This window comes from Anolis sagrei, chromosome X (genome assembly GCF_037176765.1).
Source record: "Anolis sagrei isolate rAnoSag1 chromosome X, rAnoSag1.mat, whole genome shotgun sequence".
In the NCBI taxonomy this organism is placed as follows: Eukaryota; Metazoa; Chordata; class Lepidosauria; order Squamata; family Dactyloidae; genus Anolis; species Anolis sagrei.
Genome location: NC_090034.1, coordinates 33,706,590 through 33,728,270, shown reverse-complemented (window position 1 = coordinate 33,728,270; position 21,681 = coordinate 33,706,590). Strand labels below are relative to the sequence as shown.

The following is a 21,681-nucleotide window of genomic DNA, read 5'->3' as shown; positions in this document are numbered from 1 at the left end:
AATCAACTAGCTAAAGGAAATTGGGGAGGAATCCCTCAGTCTATCTGGCTAACTACTCATTGAGAGCTGGAGACTTGTGCAGTCAGGGATGAAACCCAACAAGAACTGACAACATTGTACAAAAAAAAAAAGAGAAAACCATAAACCCTATTGATTTCAGTTCAAAGGCATACATTTCTGCCAGCAAAACCAGCTGCACATGGGAGTGCCCAATTTCAGTGGGATTGCCAGTTTATGCCCAAGCAAGGGCATAAACTGGAATGGGCATAAATTCCTGTTTCACTTTAGCTTTCTTTTAACCTATGAGGTTGTCTTCACACATACAAATTTACCTTAATGGCAGTCTGTCCTAAGCCTGGGACGTTGAATCCCTCTTTTGCATTTCTGCGATAGGTCACATATGGTCGTGGCCCAGCTTTTTTGGGAGTTCATCCTGCACCAGTCAGCCTTTGATGTACATGCAAAGGCAGGCTCGGGGATGTTCCCGGTGCCAAATGGTATACAATATGGATGCAATCTCTTCCATTGGCCCACATCCCCTTCTGTTCTGGGAGGGCTATAGGGAAGATGGTCATTTGGGTGGGCCTGGCTTTTAAGAAGCTCTTCCACCCCCTCTTCTTCTTTTAATGACAAGGTGCCCATTTTTCTCTACCAGGGACATTCCCAAGGTTCAGCTGGATCTGGACTGAGGGGCCAGGGGCCAGCTTGAGCCCCACCAGTTTTCCTTTCTCTCTCTGCTGCCCGCCTTCTGGGGCTGTGGGCATTGAGAGCAGTCACAGCTGCTGGCAGCGCCCAGGCCTTTGAAGAAGTGGGAGGTCGTGACCCCCAGGCCCTCTTCCTCTGGGGTCCCAGGAGGTTTCCAGTCAATGCAGGGAGGGGGGAGAAGCAAAGGGGGAGTTGTCTGCTGCTCTTTCTTCCCATTTGTCAATAGTTGGGCCAAACAGGACAGGACAAATGGAAGGAAGGGGAGAAAAAGGAGCCATTACTTCCACTCAGTGGACTCCTGAGCTCCTCTGGGGAAAAGTGAAGGGGGAAATAAGGAGTTTTCAAAACTGGAGCTGAAAAGCCCCCCCCCCCCCCCCCCAGCTCTCGCACTAGTCTGAGCTTCTTTCTTTGTTAATAAAAGGGTGCTGTTCATCGAGGCAAGGTCACAAAGTCCTCGCAAGTGAGAGAAGATGCCGTGCGTTTGTGTGGGAAGGACCTATTACATTTGATGAGAGTTAATTCACCTCCGCTTGCCAAGGAAGTGAGCCGAAGGTTTGCCAAGGCTGAGGAGTCACGACTCTGCTTCTTGCGCTCAGAGCATGAATTAATCTAGAAACCTCAAAAGGTTGATTCTGGGGTGCAGGTTTTCAAAATTTGACTAGCATATCCACTCCTAGGGGTGCAGGAGTTTATTCAGAGAATGACTCGATCCCATATGATGGAACCATTAGCTCATTCACATAGCTAAGGTGGATTTTGGGAAGCAGTGTTTCCCAGCTATGAATCCCTGAAAGATTTTGGACTACTATTCCAGAATCTACTACCACTGCTGATGTGCCAACACCACTACCCTGGAATAACACTTTTCAACGTGGTATCCTCCAAATGTGTTGAACTAAAACTTCAGTGAGACTGGTTGGGGCTAAGGAAAGTTCTAGTCCAACTCATCCGGAGAAGACTAGGGGAAAAGACCCTAAAATAAGTGAACATGCATGGAGATTTACCAAAAAAAACAAAAAAAAACCCATGTATATATACACTAGTTTGAGTTTAGTCTCCTTGCAGTGATTTCTTGGACCTTTAAGAAATGGCCAAGCCAAAGGGATGGTGGGAATTTTAACTGTTTCCTAAGACCCTGTGAGGCTGAGGCGCCCCTGGGTCTTGCCCGTACCCAAGATGCCCACCTGTCCTGTTTATGGAAGGAAGGAGGGAAACAGGTCTAAAGACGCAGGAGGCCATGAAGATTGTCTAGAAAAGCCTCAAGGCAAAAGGAAATGTGGTCTCCCATAAAGGAAGGATCTTGGTGGCAAAGCCACCATATCTCTTCAGCCGAGTTTAGTTGTCATGATGGCGGTCCGTATGTGTCCAGTGCTTCCTGCCTTTTGAATCACATATCTAACTTTAGAAACAAGAAGAGCAGGACCAAAACAAGCCAAGCAAAACAACATGCGCAGCCTGTTTATCCTGGTCCTAATTTCAATACGTGTTTTGTGACTCCTGGATGCTCATCCTGCTCTATATGTTGATCCATTGGAATGAGAAACATCAGTTTCCAAGGGTTACTAAACTAGTAGCCTTCCGATTGTCCTATCTTTCCAGAAAAAAGGTTGTATATTTGGCAAATGCTGCTTGGCGAGCCATGGTTGCAGGTAGGTAATAAGAAGACACCATGTTTCTAAGAATAAATCTTGCTTGATCATCCCTTTCAATTAGTTTCCCAATGAAGGCCACACCCCTGAATTCCAAAAACTATTCAATGTTTATTCAATCTTTAATTATTGTGAATGAAATGGGATGGATGTTGGAAACATGAGCTGAAACTCGGATCTGATTAATAGACACTTCAAAGAAGGTTGAAACAACTTGGAAGTGAAAATGTGGTCTAGTTCAAGAATAACCTAAAATATATTTTGTCAGTGGATTTCTATCTGTCCAGATATCAATTAGTCCATTCTGGTGAGGTCATTCAAATAATCTCTGCCTGGTTTTGTGAGGTTTAGGGGCAGGAGGAGACCCATCCAGGTTTCTGTCAAAGACCATATTTATGTCTCCCACAAGTATCATTTGCTCTTTGCAGAAAGAGTCCTGTTTCTCTTATGAGCACATTTAACATAAATTCTAACTGAGAGGAGTCTGGCACAACATCGAACCCTAGAGTCAATGCATTGGTTGCCAGGTTTCCTTTTATGAATCCATAACCTTCAATTCTGGTCTTTTATGGAACCTGTTAAGACTATAAGACATGCCTCCAAGAGTATTCTGGTGACTCCCCATCTTTGGAAGGCTCAACACAAGAGTGTTCCTCAAGGCTTTGGAGGGACAATCCTTTTTTGGTTTGGTTATGCCAATAGATGCTCTGCAAGGATACACCACCCCACTGGATAAAACACAAATCAGAATGAGACAGTTCCGACAGAACACACAACCTAACACCAAAATTAAAGCACCCCCAAAGGTGAGGGAGCCATTAATGAGCTGGGTGTTTTGGCTTGTCACATATGCCCCTCCCTGCTTCCTTTAGGGAAGTAAGAGGGCCGAGAAGGATAACACCAGCAGTTAGCTCCTCCAAGGTCAAGGACGGCCCCATAAATTCTGGCAGCTGAAATGTACTCCCTTTCAACAAATAAGTAATGTCTATGCCAGGTGCTTCTGTTTCTATCGCCGGTTTGTTTTTATGTCTCTCCCTCTGGATCAGGGAAGTTTGAAATCCTGAATGCCATCATAGGGTGCATGTTCTGTCGAATTAACGCAGACCTTTTTCACTGCCCTGGCTCAATGCGAAAGAATACCAGGAGTTGTAGTTTGGTAATGTGCTGGTCTTCTTTGGCAGAGGAGGGGAAAGGTTGCATAAAATGACCACTCCCAGGATTCCAGATCATTCAGCCATGGCAGCTCAAGTGATGTCAAACTGCATTTGTTCTATAGTGTAGATGCATTCATTCTACAAGGATGCAACGAAAACACCAGGCCCAGAATTCACTTGGGAACTATGTTTTCTGAACTTCAATTTCTCTAGGTCATTTTGCCCTGAAATCTCAAACTGGGGGAAGATAGAACTTACCTGCACACAGCATCTCTCTCCCCAAATAGATTTAATTTATCTAAACAAGGGGATACATTAGGACTGTGCTGTCGAAGGCTTTCATGGCTGGAATCAATCGGTTGCTGTGGTTTTCTAGGCTGTGTGGCCATGTTCCAGAAGTATTCTGTCCTGATGTTTCACCCACATCTACGACAGGCATCCTCAGAGGTTGAAGACTACACTCTGGAAAACTCACAGCAACCCATACATTTAGGACTGTGAATACTAAGCACTCCCCCCCCCCCCAAAAAAAACCCAACAACTGTGTAATACCTTTTTCAGGCAGTGTTCTCATTCCGAACCCACAACAGAGGCAAAAGTTCTAGAACCTGATGAAACTCCTGAACTTTTTATGGCCTGGTGTTTGTGCATTCCTATTCAGAAGCTCTACTGAGCCCCATGAGGCTTCCTTCCAAGGAATGGCATGCTAGATTACAGCCCCATGCAGCTCATGTCTAAGCCCTGGCAAAAGAATCAAACACAATGGCTTTTCAGCAGGCCAGAGTGCTCCAGGTTGTTGGCATCTTGCGCCTTGTTTTGGTTTTGGTTGGGCCCAGTTCGAGGAAAAGACAGAAATAAGAGGCCTGATGCCTCCTTCGAAAGATTGGCTCCTGAAACAGCTGAATTTTGACAGCCAGGGAGGGAGAAAGCGAGAGAAGAGAGGCAGCCAGAAGTATTCCAAGAGCCTAAGGCATAGGAAATAAAGGCTACAACGAGGTTGGAGTATAAAGGCACAGATGACCTGCCGAAATCCAAATGTCCCCAAACTGAAAGCATTGTTCTGCACATAAAAACATTTGTAATAATTTATAGATAGGCAATGATGTGCTCTACCCACAGTCCTCAGTGCCCTAAAGGTCCCAGGTTCATGCTGGTCTTGGACGTTCAGCTCTAGTTTGTACTTGGATGGCAGAATTCCAAGGAATGCTAGCTGTCGGAGGCTCTGTTTCAGAGGAAGAAACAGTCAAAACCCCCTCCTGATACTCTTTCCCTAAGAAAAACCCTACAAAAGTCATGTTCTCCACAAGTCTGCAGGTGACTTACACAAAGTAGCTGCACAAATGGTCCATAAAACAAATAGAACAGTGCCAACTAGTGACCAGAGTGAGAAATGACATGAAACATCTCTTATGTGCTTTTGACTCACCTATGGACTTGGGGTGACCCCATTAATTTCATAGGATTTTCTAGGCTAGCACTCCTTTGGGATGGATTTGCCTGTTCCTTTCTCTGAAAAAGAGCTAGCATCACCTGGCATTCCTTAGTGGTGCCCCATCCAATTATCAATCAGGGATGACCTTGCTTATCTTCCAATTTCACATTCGCCCCAAATTGGTCAGTAGTAAATAGACATTTGGCTTCGAGTGACTGATCTGTATAGCCTTGAAAGCAGAATGAAAGGGCTTTGTTGTAGAGCAGGATTCCCAAAGCATTGACAGATGCACAAATACCAATATAGGGATTATGCTGTTAGTTCCTTGAGGAATGGTTGAAGATGTGGGGTCCTATTATATTAAAAATTATAGTGCTATGATTTCATAGTAATTGATTATGGAATGCTGGGATGTGTAGTCTGGTGCAGCACGAGAAGAGCTACAAAATTGCATTTTCCAAGTCTCTTGTAAAACGCTTGGCTGATTCCAGGGCAAATTAGCCAAGGCTTTTACAAGAGCGCAAGCCAGGGAACCTTCCCACATGTTTTGCTGGCGAAGGCCGCTGCTGCTGGCAAGGAACCAGACCAGAGAAACCTCAGCAAATACGCCAGACCTGTAAAGCAGACGCCAAGCGGGACATGCGGCTGCAGTTGGAAAGACCGCCGCCATCCAGCTGTTGAATGGGCTCCCGTCTGGGGCCGAAGCTGCGGATTTTGCTGTGGACAGAGGAGCGCCATTTCACCATCAAGAACCTTCTTCGGAGGGAGATGAAGAAGGAAACATGCCGGCATTGACAATAATATTTCGAGAGTTGTAAAGAATGTCAGGACCTGGCTTATGAGACACAGAAGTTTATCTGTTCACATTATAGGCCTTGTTTGGATTCTAGCCCCCAGAAAGGTGTACATGCCAGGAGAATAGGTAAACATTCCCTGTACTTTACACATTCTTTTTAGTATATGTGTACAAAAGAGAAAAATAAATAGTTGCACATAATAATGAAACTGCTGTAGCTCTCCATGTTTGCTGGCGCTGAGCAGGACAAGACCCCCGTCAAAATGGGAAAAAAACAAATAAAATATTTTTAAACCTGAGAAAACCTCTCTAGGAATCTCTCAATCCACCAGCACAACTCTATAGTCATATTCCAACAAGATTTGACAAAAGAATCACACCAGAGGATCAAGAATTCCCTAGAATCACTTTGTGATAAATTTCTCATAGGTGGACATAGGGATTCTTAAAGAGAATGTTTGTAATAAAATTTGTGATTAATCCAATTTGCAGAAGTCGCTGCCCACTGTAGAAAGAAGTGTATGAATGATTAACCATATGAGACCATGCTTCTATTTGCGGCAAAATGAACGTAGCAAATCTCCTTCTTACTACCAACATGTTACATTTACAGTGGTTTTTATTTTAAAATACGTAAAACCTACATTTCTCCCATGAGATGCAAATGCTAAGAGCAAATTATTGTGGGCGGCAGGCACTTTAAAAAGTAAGTTACAGATGAGTTTTATCTACAAAGCCCCAGATTTTCAAGTTTCAGACTACAACACGCTCCTCCATTGCTTCACGCGTTGTTCATGATTTCCCTTAAAAATGTACGTAAGTTTTTTTATTGCACTTTGGATCAGGTTGTTTACATGGTGATTTGCAATTTCCCCTTCTCTTAAAAAAACCTGAAAGAGAAAAGAAAGGAAGCGGCTTCCAAAAATGGAAGGGAGCCAAACTGTCTGCCTGAGATCTGGCCAATTGCCCCTGACAAAGTTGCCCTCCAAATCAATCTCCGTCCCTTTAAGGTGTTGGTGATTCAGGTTTGCTATTTACAGAATGGGACCGGCTCACACACTTTGGTCAAGAGGTTTCCACCTCAAGTGCCTTGCTTGTCTCTAGAGCTCGTCGTGCTTCGTAGAGTCCAAGCTAGGCTTGATGAACACCCCTTCCATCGCCTTCCAGTAGTTGTGGTTGTTCGGGGAGTGCATGCCATGGACCTCCCGTTGGCCCCGGATGGGGTGGCCGTACTGTTCGCCGGTGACGGAAAGGAAGACATCGGTCCCTATGTGCTTGAAGCGTACGGCATCGTCCCTCTCCCAGTACACCCTGCCGCACTGGACCACCCATACGTCTAAGTCATCGCCTTCACCATCATCGCCAAAGGCGCTGACTTCCTGTTACAACCAAGAGGAAAGGGGAAAAATTGCTTTAAGTGTGAACATCAGCTGAGAGACCAATTCAGGAAAATGCCTAAAGGGATACAGGTTGAATTCCTCTTAGCTAAAATGCTAGGGACCAAAAGTGTTTTGGAATTTTTTTTTTGCATATATGTACATAATACATTTATTAAAAGATGACAGCCAAGTCTAAATATGAAATTGGACAAAACTATAATTTTCTGGGGGGGAAATAATAAAGAAAATTGAGACATTTTTAAAACATCAATTCAAGTAAATATGTACCTTATGTTAATGGGAATACTTGGGAACAATAAGATAAATGCAACCCCACCCCCCAAGATTTATTTAGAGCAATGATTTTAGCAGGCAAGGTGGTAATAGCATGGGGACGGAAAGATAAAAAATTGAATATGGAAAAGTGGAATAATTATGTTTGATCAAGTACAATTGGACATTACAGCACCGATAACTCGAGATGACGTGCAGCAGGACAAAACAGAAGGAATTAAAGAGAAACGGTTGATCAATATGGAATTGATAGAAAGTGGTGAAGCCAACACAAATACAGTACAAAGATTAAGAAAATTGCATTCATCGTTAAAGATAAAGATATAGAAGAAAATGTTTTAGGAGTATGGGATGGGGGGGTGCAGAGCGGGAAAAAGAGGAAAAAAGTGAAAAGAATAATAGCTTTCTAAAGAGATGAATAGATAACATAAAAATGCTCAATTATATATAATGTGTATATGCAATAGCTGTCTGTTACCTATTCACAGATTGTTATTATGTACTAAATAAGAATTAAAAAAATACAAAATTCACTGGCGTTTCACATATAAGGTGATTTTATACACAGCATTATTACATGCACAAAGTAAAGTCTTGTGTATATTGAACCATCAGAAAGTAAACACGTCACTCTCCCGGACACCTATACTGTAGATTTTGAAGTATTTCATATTTCCTGAAAAGGGATGCTCAACCTGTATGTTAATGTGATCGTGATCATGCACTAGCTTAGAGACCTGAAAACTGTACCTACAAAAGTTACTTTTCCATTTCTAAGGGTGCATTTATGCTGTAGAATGAATGCAGTTTGATCCCACTTTGTTCTACGCTATAGCATCCTGGGAGCTGCGCAAAGAGGGCTGGTGTCTCAGCAAACAATCTCCCTGGATTCCATAGCATTGAGCCACAACAGCTAAAGGTGATGTCAAACTGCATTAACTCAACATCAGCTCACAATACTAAACCCCGACTCACAGAAACAGACTGGAATGGTGAATGGATTAAAAGCCTCAAGCTGACTGGGTACACTTTGATAAGCTCCCATTTACCACAGAGTAATATTTACATATCCAAAAGCAGCGCTTCTTGGGTTATCTGATGTGGCAGAGTAGTAATATCTCTTTCAATGTGCTGGGCACCACATGTGTGCCATGTTGTTATCATATGTGGATAGTTTCCTAGAACTTTGCCACAAACCACCCCCCAATCTGCCAATTAACCCTAAAGTGGGTTGTTGTACGTTTTTCCGGGCTATATGGCCATGTTCTGGAGGCATTTTCTCCTGACGTTTCGCCTGCATCTATGGCAAGAATCCTCAGAGGTAGTGAGGTCTGTTGGAAGTAGGAAAATGGGTTTATATATCTGTGGAATGACCAGGGTGAGACAAAGGACTTTTGTCTGCTGGAGCTAGGTGTGAATGTTTCAACTGATCACCTTGATTAGCATTTAATGGCTTGGAAGTGCCTGGGGGAATCTTTCTTTGAGAGGTGATTTGATGTGCCTGATTGTTTATTCTCTGTTGTTTTGCTGTTGTAATTTTTGAGTTTTTTAATACTAGTAGCCAGATTTAGTTCATTTTCATGGTTTCTTCCTTTCTGTTGAAATTGTCCACATGCTTGTGGATTTCAATGGCTTATCTGTGTAGTCTGACATGGTGGTTGTGAGAGTGGTCCAGCGTTTCTGTGTTCTCAAATAATATGCTGTGTCCAGGTTGGTTCATCAGATTGGAAGAAAATGCCTCCAGAACATGGCCATATAGCCCGGAAAAACCTACAACAACCCAGTGATTCCAGCCATGAAAGCCTTCGACAATACATTAACCCTAAAGTATTGGGGAGTGCAAATGGCACAGCCCTGTCCTCCTAGCCAGCAATGCAAATGATGAAAAAGTCTTAGACTTTACAGCTTAATATCATCATGATTTTCACTTCTGGCCTAAATTCAATTGTTCCTCCTAACTAGAACAGTGATCTCATTTTACCTACATGGTGACTGATTAAGTGGCTCTACTTTAGTCAGGAGCCAACATTTAGGCCTTTAAGAGCACTAAACGATTCTATGCGTTTATTATTATTATTTTACATGAGCTAGAGTCATGTAGGAGCCTTATTCCAGAATGACAGAGTTGCCATTCACATTCCCTTCTTATTCCAAGGCAACTACTGCTTTCCACAGCAAATGTTTCAAAAATGCAGATTACAAAGTTGCGTTCTATTGTACGACAGTGAACATCCGCTACATCGTCTGGATGTGGGACTCTGTATCAATGCAACCCATGTTACAGAAACCATCAGTTCAGAGTATTTCAAAAGGATTTTTCACTTTTCAACACTATCGTATACCTGTCTCAGTTAAGAAAAAATATTGTAGTGTAGCTGAAGTCCTCACCACACTTACTAAATAGCACAACTCGATAATTTAAATCTGAGCCAACAAGCCTAGAAGTGGACTGCATACCTGGTGTGATCAAAGTATAAATGTAATATTTTAATAACTTACGTGTTTTTTGGCTGTTGTGCTTTAGCTTTACATATAATGGAAAAGCATTCTTCTTTCTGGCTTTTTATGGTAGTGGTTTTTGTTTCTTCTTTGTATTCTTAACTATGTTCTTTTTTCTTTCCCTGTTTAGTAAGTCTGTAATTGTTGTTGTTGTTATATGCATGTTATATGTTTGAATAAAAATGATTTACTCTCAAAAAGTAAAAGCTGCTTTGAACCAAAATAAGCACTAACTACATTTGCCTTGGATTACATCAGGCCTGTAACACTTGCGGCCTAGGGGGCTGGATGTGGCCTTCACAAGGTTTGAGATTTTGGAGGGTTTAAGATGAAAGTGTTTATCTCTGCACGCTTCCTTCTGTGTGCATCAAAGCTACCAAACTTGCCTGTGACAAAGTGGACACCACCGATAGATCAAGTCAGGATGCTGGAATTCTGATCTCAGTAGGAAACATAGGTTGGGAAAGTGTTGTCGAAGGCTTTCATGGCCAGAATCACTGGGTTGTTGTGAGTTTTCCAGACTATATGGCCATGTTCCAGAAGCATTCTCTCCTGATGTTTCACCCACATTTATGGCAGGCCTCCACAGAAGTTGTAAGGTCTGTTGGAATCTTGGCAAGTGAGGTTTATATATCTGTGGAATAATGTCTAGGGTGGGAGAAAGAATTCTTGTCTGTTTGAGGCAAGTGTGAATGTTGTAATTGGTAACCTTGATTAGCATTGAATGGCCTTGCAGCTTCAAAGCCTGGCTGCTTCCTGCCTGGGGCAATCCTTTGTTAAGAGGTTTTAGCTGACCCTGATTTATTCCGGTCTGGCGTTCTCCTGTTTTTTTAGTGTTGTTCTTTATTTACTGTCCTGATTTTAGAGTTTTTTTAAAAAAATACTGGTAGGACAAGAGGGGTCCTCTCACCTCTCCAGGAGGTCTACATAGGGACCACCAAACCCAGCATTGCCCAAACACAAATCAAGGAACATGAAAGGCACTGCAGACTACTTCAACCAGAGAAGTCAGCCATAGCAGAACACCTGATGAACCAAGATGGACACAGCATATTATTGGAGAACACAGAAATGCTGGACCAATAACAACCATGTCACACTACACAGAGAAGCCACTGAAACCCACAAGTATGTGGACAATTTAAACAGAAAGGAGCAAACCATGAAAATGAACAAAATCTGGTTACCAGTATTAAAAAAACTCTAGAATCAGAACAGTAAATGCAACTAGCCATTTTTAGAGGGAGGAGATGGTAAAGAAGAAGGGCCTCCGTTCGGTTCGACTGCTACTCGCCACCAGGAGGGAAATCAAGACTTTGCTGCTTCCTCTGAAGGAAAGGCGCCCTCTCCCAAACCCAAACCCTATCTACAGCCCCAAGAAGTTTAGCCTATTTTAATTTCAGCCCCTTCATATCACCAAGTTGTGCAATCCTGGACTACACATACAAGAAATATGGAACGTAACACTACATAACATGATTTTGATCCTGGTTTATAAATGTCATTTTCTAATTGGCTCTATCATAAAAAATGCACAAAGGTTATTTTTGTTTATTAACTTTGTTTTTGCAGGACATTCTGCAGCACATTTTGCTATAGTTTTTTCAATGAGTATGTCATTGAGTCTCAGTCAATTCAACCTAGTTTGTGGCAGCCACAAAAACAAAATTTCTGGAATAGAACAACTACTTTCACAGTAAGTACTGCACAATTAAATAGGAAATAACACTTTTAAACCAAGAACATTTTTTTAAAAAAATATGTTACATAGTGTAATGGGAGAATCTGGTTCTGACCTGATTGTTGGAGAGCGGTGAAGAGAAGTGGTGGGTGTGCAGATTCTTCCCTGTGTTGACATGTGTGAGGCGCACGGCTTGTCCGCACTTCACTGGCATCCCTCGCTGGCAGGACCCCTCGGTTTTGCCCCGGATCCGCCAATAGCTGTTTGCATCATCAGAAGCTTCGACTCCAGTCACTGACTGTTGTCCGCTACCTACGAACATAGTCAGCAAAAGAGGAAACAAAACCATTAAAACAGAATCTCCCATGTGCCCACCCCTGTGCCTTCAAGCTGCCTGCTGACTTCGGGCAACCCCATTAATGTGATAGGGTTTTTCCATTGGTGGTTCGGCTGAGGGCTTCCTCTGAAGCACAGCCCACAGCACCTAGAATAATCTGGATCTCCCATCCATGCTGACCCTGCTTAGCTTCCAAGATCAGACAAAAATCGAATGCATTCAGGCAGGTATTAAGATGGGATGCACTCTACACCTTCAAGTGGCCCATTGACTTTGGGCAGTTTCATGAATTTCACAAGTTTTTCCCTTTGGTGGTTTGGTCAAGACGTTCCTCCATTCCTCATCTACACTGCCATATAAAATCCAGATTACACTATGCACTTTCCACACACAGTTTAAAATCTACATTGAACTGGATTATATGGCAATGTGGACTCAGATAACCCAGTTCAAAGCTGATATTGTGGGATTTTCTGTCTTGATATTCCAGGATATAGGGCTGTGTGGAAGGGCCCCTAGTTTGTGGCAGCCACAAAAATGAAGTTTCTGGAGTAGTACAATGACTTTCAAAGTCAGGACCGCACAATTAAACAGGAAATAACACATTTAGACCAGGAACAGAACTTTTTCCCTGAAATTTCATTACACAGTGTTATCCTGGAACTGGATTACATGGCAGTGTGGACTCGTATACAAATAATACCAATTTTGACATGGTGGTATATGTGGTGCCTGGGTGATTTTGCATCCAGGTCCTAACCTGCTGAGGGCCCCTCCACACAGCAATATAACACAGAATATGAAAGCAGATAATGCACAAAATGTGCTTTGAACTGTGGCCCCTTCAACACAGCAGTATAAAATCTCACATTATCTGCTTTGAACTGGGATATATGGCAGTGTGGACTCAGGGTGCTTCCAGACAGCACCAAATTGCGGGTTTAATAGGTAGGACAAAAAACCTGGGTCCGGAGAAGAGGTCACCACACAGACCTGTTAGTCCCAAGATTTGTGCCTCTGTCATCCACACTAACAACTTTGTTCCAGGATTTTGAAGCCCGCAAGATGGCTGCTGCGGGACATCCACCAGAAATGTTGGCGTTTTTTTAAAAAAAACCTTTGAAATGTATAGATGCATATAAATATGCGCATCATTTGTATGAGTTTTGTTCCTGGGTCAAACATATCTGTTCCTCATTGCTTTTTTCCTGAAAAGATTATGAATTCTGACTAGAGGGTGAAAACTTCATCCTGGCTAGAGAAACTTCATCCTCCACACCTTTAATTAAGTTTGTGGCACACAAAGTTTGTGGAGGAGGACCACTACTTTCAAAGTCAGGACAAGACTATTAAACAGGAACTCACACTTTCAAGCCAGGAACAGTACTTCATCATTATTGTAATTCAGAGGCCGCATGGCCATCTGTCCAGACAGGTTTTGTCATGTACTTGTGCCTGGAAACAACTGGGTGATGTTCCTGGGTTATACATGTCTCTGTTCCTCATTGCTTTAATCATAAAACATGGGGGAAGTTGATCACACAGCAAAACTTTTGTTTCTGTGTCACAAACTTCATTAAACGTGTGGAGGACAAAGTTTCTCTTGCTAGGATATAGTTTTTGCGCTCTAGTCAATTGTTGCCATGTTCTTCGGATAAAACCAATCAGGAACTGACATGTATGTGGAACAAACCATGTATGGGAATAAACCAACATAAAAATCCTGTATTTTCTGAGTGTAGGGACATATAGGTCCCTTCCACACAGCTGAAGAAAATCCCACATTATCCGCTTTGAACTGGATATATGGCAGTGAGGACTCAGATATTCCAATTCAAAGCAGATATTATGGGTTTTTCCACCTCAATGTTCTGGGTGATATAGCTGTGTGGAAGGGCCCACAGAGATTCGAATATCCACATTTTCCAGCCAGAACTGGGATATTCCCACAACGTTTTTAGTGCTTTGTAGCATTTTTTCCCTGTGTTTTCAGGGGTCGTCGTTTGGCCACCCACGATTTTGAACCGGGAGCTCCTGGGATAAAGGTACTGTGTGGATAGGCGCTCAGAAAACCCAGGGTCCTGTCCACACAGCCATATAACCCAGAATATCAAGGGAGATAATCCAAAAAATCTGTGTTGAGTCCACACTGCCAGATAATCCAGTTCAATGTGGATTTTATACAGCTGTGTGGTAAGGACCTTAGGGCCCTTCCACACAGCCATATAACCCAGAATATCAAGGCAGATAATCCACAATATCCGCTTTGAACTGGGTTTTCTGAGTCCACGCTTCCATATAACCCAGTTCAAAGCAGATAATGTGGGATTTGATTAAGTTGTGTGCATTTGGCAGCCATTCTCGGCCTCTGGGGCCCTCTAGGGCTTTGGGACTTCCACTCCCATAAGCCCCGCCACCTGGGCCAGCGGTGAGGCATGCCGGGAGATGAAGTCCAAAAGCTTCTGAGGGGCTAGGAGCCTTTGACTGGAATCTTTGGGCTGCGGGTGTTGGTAGAGCCACTTTGTCTCTCCGCTCCTCACCGGATCCGTACTTGACCTCGTGCGAGTGGAGCCGGACGTTGTGCCGCGTGTTGAGCAGCTTCAGCACCGAGCCGCAAGTGACAGCGCCCGCCTCCGCTTCTGACGCCCGGCTCGAGCCTCCGGCGAAGAGCAGCAGGAGCAGCAGCCGGCAAAAGCCAGCGCCCAACCCGCGCCGCATCTCCGCACCACCGCTGCTGCTATATTGAAAGGTTCTGCACGGTTCCGAAGCGACTTCCGGTCCCGGTACTGGGGCTGAGCCAATCAGAGCATGCCAGCACCGCCCACGCGTGCCTGGCCACACACTCTGGCTCGGATCGTTGACGGCGGCGCCGCTGATTGGCCTACGGCGGGCGGCCAGGCGAGCCAATCAGAAGCTTCGGCGTGGCGACGCTCTCCCGCCTTGCTTCCCTTCCTCGATAAAGGGGCGGGACGCACGTGGAAGAAGAAGGCGGAGCAATGGCAGAGGTACAGAAGCGCAGCCTCGGGAGTTTCCGAGTTCGAGGCCCGGCGTCGGCATTTCACATGGGTGGGTTGCTATAACCTTTCAAATGTAGAATCAAGGCAGTTTGACTCCGCTTTTTTAGCTGCTCTGGCTCAGTGTGGTGGAGTCCTGGGAGTTCTAGTTGGACGAGGCGCAGAGGAGGCGGCAGGACCCTCCTAGCATGGAGCCAAGACAGAGCCTATTCTAGCCCACTCCACTCCGAGGCTGAGAGAGTGTGACTCTCTCAAGGACGTTCAATGGGCTTCTATGACAGAGTTGGGGATCAGGGATTCGAACTCAGCTCCCTGGAGTCTGAAGCACCAAGGTGATATTATACTTACACACACACACACACACAATATTAATATTATTATATATGTAATGTATATTATATGTATTACAATATACATATAATATATATAGTACAACATATTACATTATATATGTGTGTAGTATTATATATAATACTAGCCGCCCCCTGCCATGCGTTGCTGTGGCCCACATGCGGGTTCTGTGTGGGAGGTTTGGCCCAATTCTATCATTGTTGGGGTTCAGAATGCTCTTTGATTGTAGGTGAACTACGAATCCCAGCAACTACAACTCCCAAATGTCAATATTTTATTCTCCCCAAACTCCACCAGTGTTCACATTTGGGGATATTGAGTATTCATGTACAATGTATTGTCGAAGGCTTTCATGGCTGGAATCACTAGGTTCTTGTGGGTTTTTTCGGGCTATAGGGCCATGTTCTAGAGGCATTTCTCCTGACGTTTCGCCTGCATCTATGGCAAGCATCCTCAGAGGTAGTGAGGTCTATTGGAATTAGGACAATGGGTTTATATATCTGTGGAATGGCTGGGGTGGGGCAAAAAGCTCTTCTCTGCTGGAGCTAGGTGTGAATGTTTCAACTGACCACCTTCATTAGCGTTTGAAGGCCTGGCTGAGCCTGGGAAAACCTTTTGTTGAGAGGTGTTAAGATGTGCCTGGTTGTTTCCTCTCTGCTGTTTTGCTGTTGTAATTTTAGAGTTTTTTTAATACTGGTAGCCAGATTTTGTTCATTTTCATGGTCTCTTCCTTTCTGTTGAAATTGTCCACATGCTTGTGGATTTCAATTTTTTTATTAATAATTTTTTATTGATTTATCACATTTATTACATACTATTGCATTTTGTACATCAACCTCTTTAACATGTTGTTTTGCTTTGACATTTCCCCCCCCTTTTCTCTTTTTTCCTTTTTTCCACCACAGTGTTCCCCTCCACCCGTCTCAAGCCACCATTCTTACATTTCATCTGTCCAAAATTTCATTTCTTCTTGTGACGGTAATTTTCCTTCCTTATTTTTTAATCAATTTACCACAAATCTTCCCCATACAGCATCAAAATCGTTTTGTTTCCATGTACCTTTTTTAACCTTTAATATACATGTCAATTTATCATTTATTGCTATTTTCCATGCTTCCTTATACCACTCCTCTATTTGTATATTCATTTCTTTTTTCCAATTCCTTGCTATGAGCAGTCTTGCTATAGTTAATAAGTTTGTTATCGCTTCTTTATCCTCCTTTTTCAATTGCTTATTGTTATATAATGATAGTAAGGCTATACTAGGACTTTTATCTATTTTCATATTCATTATAATTTCTATTTCTCTAAATACTTTCTCCCAAAAATTATTTACATATTTACATTGCCACCACATGTGTATATATGTTCCTGGTTCTTGACACCCTCTCCAACAATTTATTGAGTTATTTTTATTCATATATGCTATTCTTACCGGTGTTAAGTACCACTTCCATATTAACTTGTAATAATTTTCTTTAACTCGTATCGATAAATTTTTTAAATGTCTTTGTCCCCATAGTTGTCGCCACTCTATTTCACTTATTTTTATCCCTAAATCCTCTTCCCAAATCTCCTTAAGGGTACACTTTTTTATTTTTTCATCCTTCATTTCAATTAGTATCTTATAGATTTTGCTAATTATACCTCTCAAGTTTTCATGTTCTTCTACAGCCCTTCCCTTCTGTATTATTTGTTCAAATTGATTGGGTTGGCTTCCACTTCTATTATTTTTTTCCCAGTTTATTAACCATTGTTCTAATTGTATACAATGAAACCATGACAATTTTATTTCTTTAAACTCTTCCAACATCGTCTCCCTCTTCATTTCCCCCTTCATCCAATCCCCTATCCTATCTAAATTTATTTCCCTTACCTTTTTATCCATTACTTTTTTAAAAAAAATTGGGAACTTCTTTTCCATCACTATTAGGGTTATAATTGATCCCTCCTTTATTAACCTCCCCTTATATTTATTCCATACTTTCAGTATGTTACTCAGCATTGGGTTTCTAATTTCCCTCATTTCTTTTGTAGTAAACTGTTTAAAAAATATATTCCAAATTTCATCTTCCACTTTTCCTGAATCATTACTAAGCCAATCTATTCCCTCTTTTTTAACCATTCCTTCTATAACCAAACTTAATCTACTTGCTTCATAATATTTTTTTATATTAGGTAGTGCTAGTCCACCCTCCTTTTGCGATCTATACCATAACTGTTTATTTAGTCTGTTTCTTTTACTTCCATTACAGTACTTATTAATCATTTGTTGCCATCTAGTTAGTTCTTCTTCTGTGATTTGAAGTGGTAGCATCCTAAATATAAAATTTATTTTTGGAAGTATTTTCATTTTTACTAATGCTATTCTTCCAAACCAGGATAAGTGTATACCTTCGTACTCTATTAACTTTTTCTGAACTTCTTTTCTTAAAGTTACTACATTTACTTCCTCTATCTCTTTTAAATCCTTAGTTATTATTACTCCCAAGTATTTTAATTTATTCTTAATTCTTATTCCCATTTTTCTCTGTTCTATAAAATCTTTTTCTTCTTCTCTTGTATAATTAAGTAGCATCATTTCTGACTTGTTCCAATTGACTTGTAAACCCGTTGCTTTCCCAAATATCTCCAAATGTTCTTTTATTCTATCCATTTTCTCCACTATATTTTCTATAAATAACAATGTATCGTCAGCGAATAAGCTCACCTTCTGTTTCTCCTTTTTTCCTAACCCTTCTAAATTTTTATTGTTCCTTATGTTATTAGCAAACAATTCTATCACCATAGCAAATAGTATCTGAGACAAAGGGCACCCTTGTCTGGTTCCTCTAGTCACTTTTATTTCGTTTGTCACTCCATCATTTATAGTTACCACTGCTGAGTTCCTTGAGTAAAATTGTTTTAGTACTCCTTTTATTCTATTTCCCATTCCAAATTTATTCAATATTTCCCTTAATGTCTCCCATTCCACACAATCGAATGCTTTAAAAATATCTATTGATAATATCCCTGCTTTTCCCTTCCCCTCTTTAGCCCAATGAATTTTATTTAGTACTCTCCCTATCAAATTTGACATTTGTCTTCCTTTTACAAACCCACACTGATCTTCTTTTATGTACTTATACATACATTTATTCATTCTATTGGCTAATATTGCGGACAATATCTTTGCATCCTGATTAATTAATGATATGGGCCTATATGACCCTGGGTCTGTTAAGTCTTTATCAGGTTTGGGTATTAATATTATTAATGATCTCCTCCATGATTCGGGTATTTTATCTCCCTTCATTATTCCATTATACAATTCCAATAATTTTGGGGTTAAAACTTCTCTAAAGCTTTTATAATATTCTGTCCCTAGACCATCCAAGCCTGGAGCTTTTCCTACTTTTAATTTATTAATAACTTCCTCTATTTCTTTTTTCCTAATAGGTTGTTCCAGTAACTCTTTATCTTTCTCCTCCAGCTTACTCTTCCAATTTTCTTCCACATATTTCCTAATTGCCTCTATGGGGCTTGCTTTGGTTTGATATAGTTCTTTATAAAATTCTTCAAATACTTTCAATTTTTCTTTCATAGCTCTACATAATTTACCTGTTTTATCTTTTATCGTATTTATCATTCCTTCCATTTTCTTTTTCTGTGTTGATTTGGCTAGCATCTTTGAATTCCTATCACTAAACTCAAAATATTCCCTCCTTAAATAAATTAAATTTTCTTGTACTTCGTCTATTTCCATTTTATCCAATTCCTCTTTTTTTGCTCTTAACCTAGCATAAATTTGTGTATCTCTCTTTATTACATATGCTTTTTCAATCTCTTCTATTTCTCTTTCTAAATTCCTTTTCCTTTCTTCTTGCTTTCTTTTTAAGTTAATTGCCTCTTTTATACATAACCCTCTGGTCACTGCTTTCATAGTGTCCCATAGAACTCCTTTTGTCACCCCCTTTTCGTTAAAGCCCCATATTTCTTGCCATTCTGCTTGCACTTTATCTACTATCTCTTTATGATTTAGTATTCTTGTATTTAACCTCCACCTTTTCATTTTGTCATAATCACATTTCAACGCAGTCTCAATTGAAACCAAAGCATGATCCGAAATCTTAATCATACCTATATCAGCATTTAGCACTTTACTTGTCATATTTTTGGAGACGAAAATATAATCAATTCTTGTATACACCTTATGTACCGATGAATAATATGTATATCTACTTTCATTCCCTTTTACCAATCTCCACACATCCTTTAATTGCCATTTATTCATTACTCTGCTTAATTCCGTTGTTTCAATATTTCTAGCTTTTGATGCTATCGTAGTTTTATCCTTCTTTAAATCCATACAGCAATTACAATCTCCTCCAAATATTACGTTTTGTTGATGGTAATTCTCTATTTGCTCTAACACATTTTCATAAAATTCTTGCTGTTTTACATTTGGTGCATATACATTTACTAATACATATTTTTCCTCCCCTATTTCCCCATATATTATTATATATCTTCCCTCTTCATCTTTCAATACCTTGTTTATGACAAAATTACATTTCTTTGCTATTATTATTGCTACTCCTCTTGACTTTGATGTCCCAAAAGATGTTTAGCAGGAACACTTTTCCTCTGGGTGGATCTTCATCTTTACTCTCGTGGCTTGTTCTTGGTCTTGCAGCTCTTCTGATGTCTGAGGTGGAGTATCCATTGGCTTGGAGAGCCCAGTTGAGGTGGTTCAGTTCATCTTGGAGGAGGTGGGGTTCGCAGATTCTTTTTGCATGGTCTGCCAAGGCTTTAATGGTGCTTCTTTTTTGACTTGGGTGATGGTTGGAGTTTTTATGTAGATATCTATCTGTGTGTGTGGGTTTTCTGTAGACGGTGTGACCCAATTGTTAATCTGGTTTGCGGATGACATCAAGGGAACCACTGACCGCATAGGGAAGCTGATGAGGAAACACAACATACAAACAATCTACAAACCCACCAAGAAAATCCAACAAATGCTACGTTCAGCAAAGGACAAGAGGGATCCTCTCACCTCTGCAGGAGTCTACCGTATACCATGCAGCTGTGGACAAGTCTACATAGGGACCACCAAACGCAGCATTGCCCAAACACGAATCAAGGAACATGAAAGGCACTGCAGACTACTTCAGCCAGAGAAGTCAGCCATAGCAGAGCACCTGATGAACCAGCCTGGACACAGCATATTATTTGAGAACACAGAAATGCTGGACCACACCAACAACCACCATGTCAGACTACACAGAGAAGCCATTGAAATCCACAAGCATGTGGACAATTTCAACAGAAAGGAAGAGACCATGAAAATGAACAAAATCTGGCTACCAGTATTTAAAAACTCTAAAATTACAACAGCAAAACAGCAGAGAGGAAACAACCAGGCACATCTTAACACCTCTCAACAAAAGGTTTTCCCAGGCTCAGGCAGGCCTTCAAATGCTAATGGTGATCAGCTGAAACATTCACACCTAGCTCCAGCAGAGAAGAGCTCTTTGCCCCACCCCAGCCATTTCACAGATATATAAACCCATTGTCCTAATTCCAACAGACCTCACTACTTCTGAGGATGCTTGCCATAGATGCAGGCGAAACGTCAGGAGAAATGCCTCTAGAACATGGCCCTATAGCCCGAAAAAACCCACAAGAACCTATTCGTGTAGAGTTTGGTCCAGATCCATCATTGTTTGAGTCCATAGTGATCTCTGGATGGAGGTGAACTACAACTCCAAAACCAAAGGACACTGCTCACCAAACCCTTCCAGTATTTTCTGTTGGTCATGGGAGAATTGTGTGCTAAGTTTGGTTCAATTCCATTGTTGGTGGGGTTCAGAATGCTCTTTGTAGGTTAACTATAAATCCTAGCAACTACAACTCCCAAATGACAAAATCAGTTTTTTTGAGTGATGGTCACTCCTTGTGTTGTGCGACGTTTTGTTGCCAAATTTGGTGTGATTTCGTTCATTGGTTTTTGAGTTCTGTTAATCCCACAAACAAACATTACATCTTTATTTATATAGATTTTATATTATATTTATAATACTACATTACAATATGCAGATATAGATTTAAATGTAATACAAAATATATACTATTGTATGTTATGCGTATTATATTAGATTGTAATATATATAATGTAACATATGCATAATATTCCATATATAATACTGTATATTATATATGTATTATATTACATTACAATATTCAGATATATATTATTATGTAATATATATCTACATCCAGAGAGCACTGTGGACTCAAACAATGATGGATCTGGACCAAACTTGGCACAAGCACTCAATACACCCAAATATGAACACAGATGGAGTTTGGGGGAAATAGACCTTGACATTTGGGAGTTGTAGTCACTGG

The 21,681-nt window shown here is 41.2% G+C and overlaps 2 protein-coding genes across 2 annotated transcripts in view; one reads left to right on the top strand and one right to left on the bottom strand.

The window, feature by feature from the left end:
* Window positions 1-6,337: 6,337 nt before the first annotated feature.
* On the bottom strand, window positions 6,338-14,735 carry SDF2L1 (stromal cell derived factor 2 like 1). The gene is made up of 3 exons (XM_060785914.2): window positions 14,467-14,735; window positions 11,705-11,901; window positions 6,338-7,115 (listed from the first exon to the last, which is right to left on the bottom strand). The coding sequence occupies exons 1-3, from the start codon at window positions 14,642-14,644 to the stop codon at window positions 6,837-6,839; spliced, it is 654 nt and encodes a 217-aa protein (XP_060641897.1). The 5' UTR covers window positions 14,645-14,735; the 3' UTR covers window positions 6,338-6,836.
* A 194-nt stretch (window positions 14,736-14,929) lies between these two features.
* The window catches only part of YDJC (YdjC chitooligosaccharide deacetylase homolog), a 36,188-nt gene continuing 29,436 nt past the window's right edge, over window positions 14,930-21,681 (top strand). The window contains exon 1 of the mRNA XM_067473161.1: window positions 14,930-14,992. The gene's annotated coding sequence lies outside the window, so the exon portion shown is untranslated. The remainder of the gene's footprint in view (window positions 14,993-21,681) is intronic.

Excerpts from the sequence above, each read along its gene's own strand:
- SDF2L1 (XM_060785914.2), bottom strand. The coding sequence starts at position 14,644 with ATGCGGCGCGGGTTGGGCGCTGGCTTTTGCCGGCTGCTGCTCCTGCTG. Across the intron at positions 11,902-14,466 it reads CGAGGTCAAGTACGGATCCG|GTAGCGGACAACAGTCAGTG; the intron begins GTGAGGAGCGGA and ends CTATGTTCGTAG. Across the intron at positions 7,116-11,704 it reads CACCGCTCTCCAACAATCAG|GAAGTCAGCGCCTTTGGCGA; the intron begins GTCAGAACCAGA and ends TGGTTGTAACAG.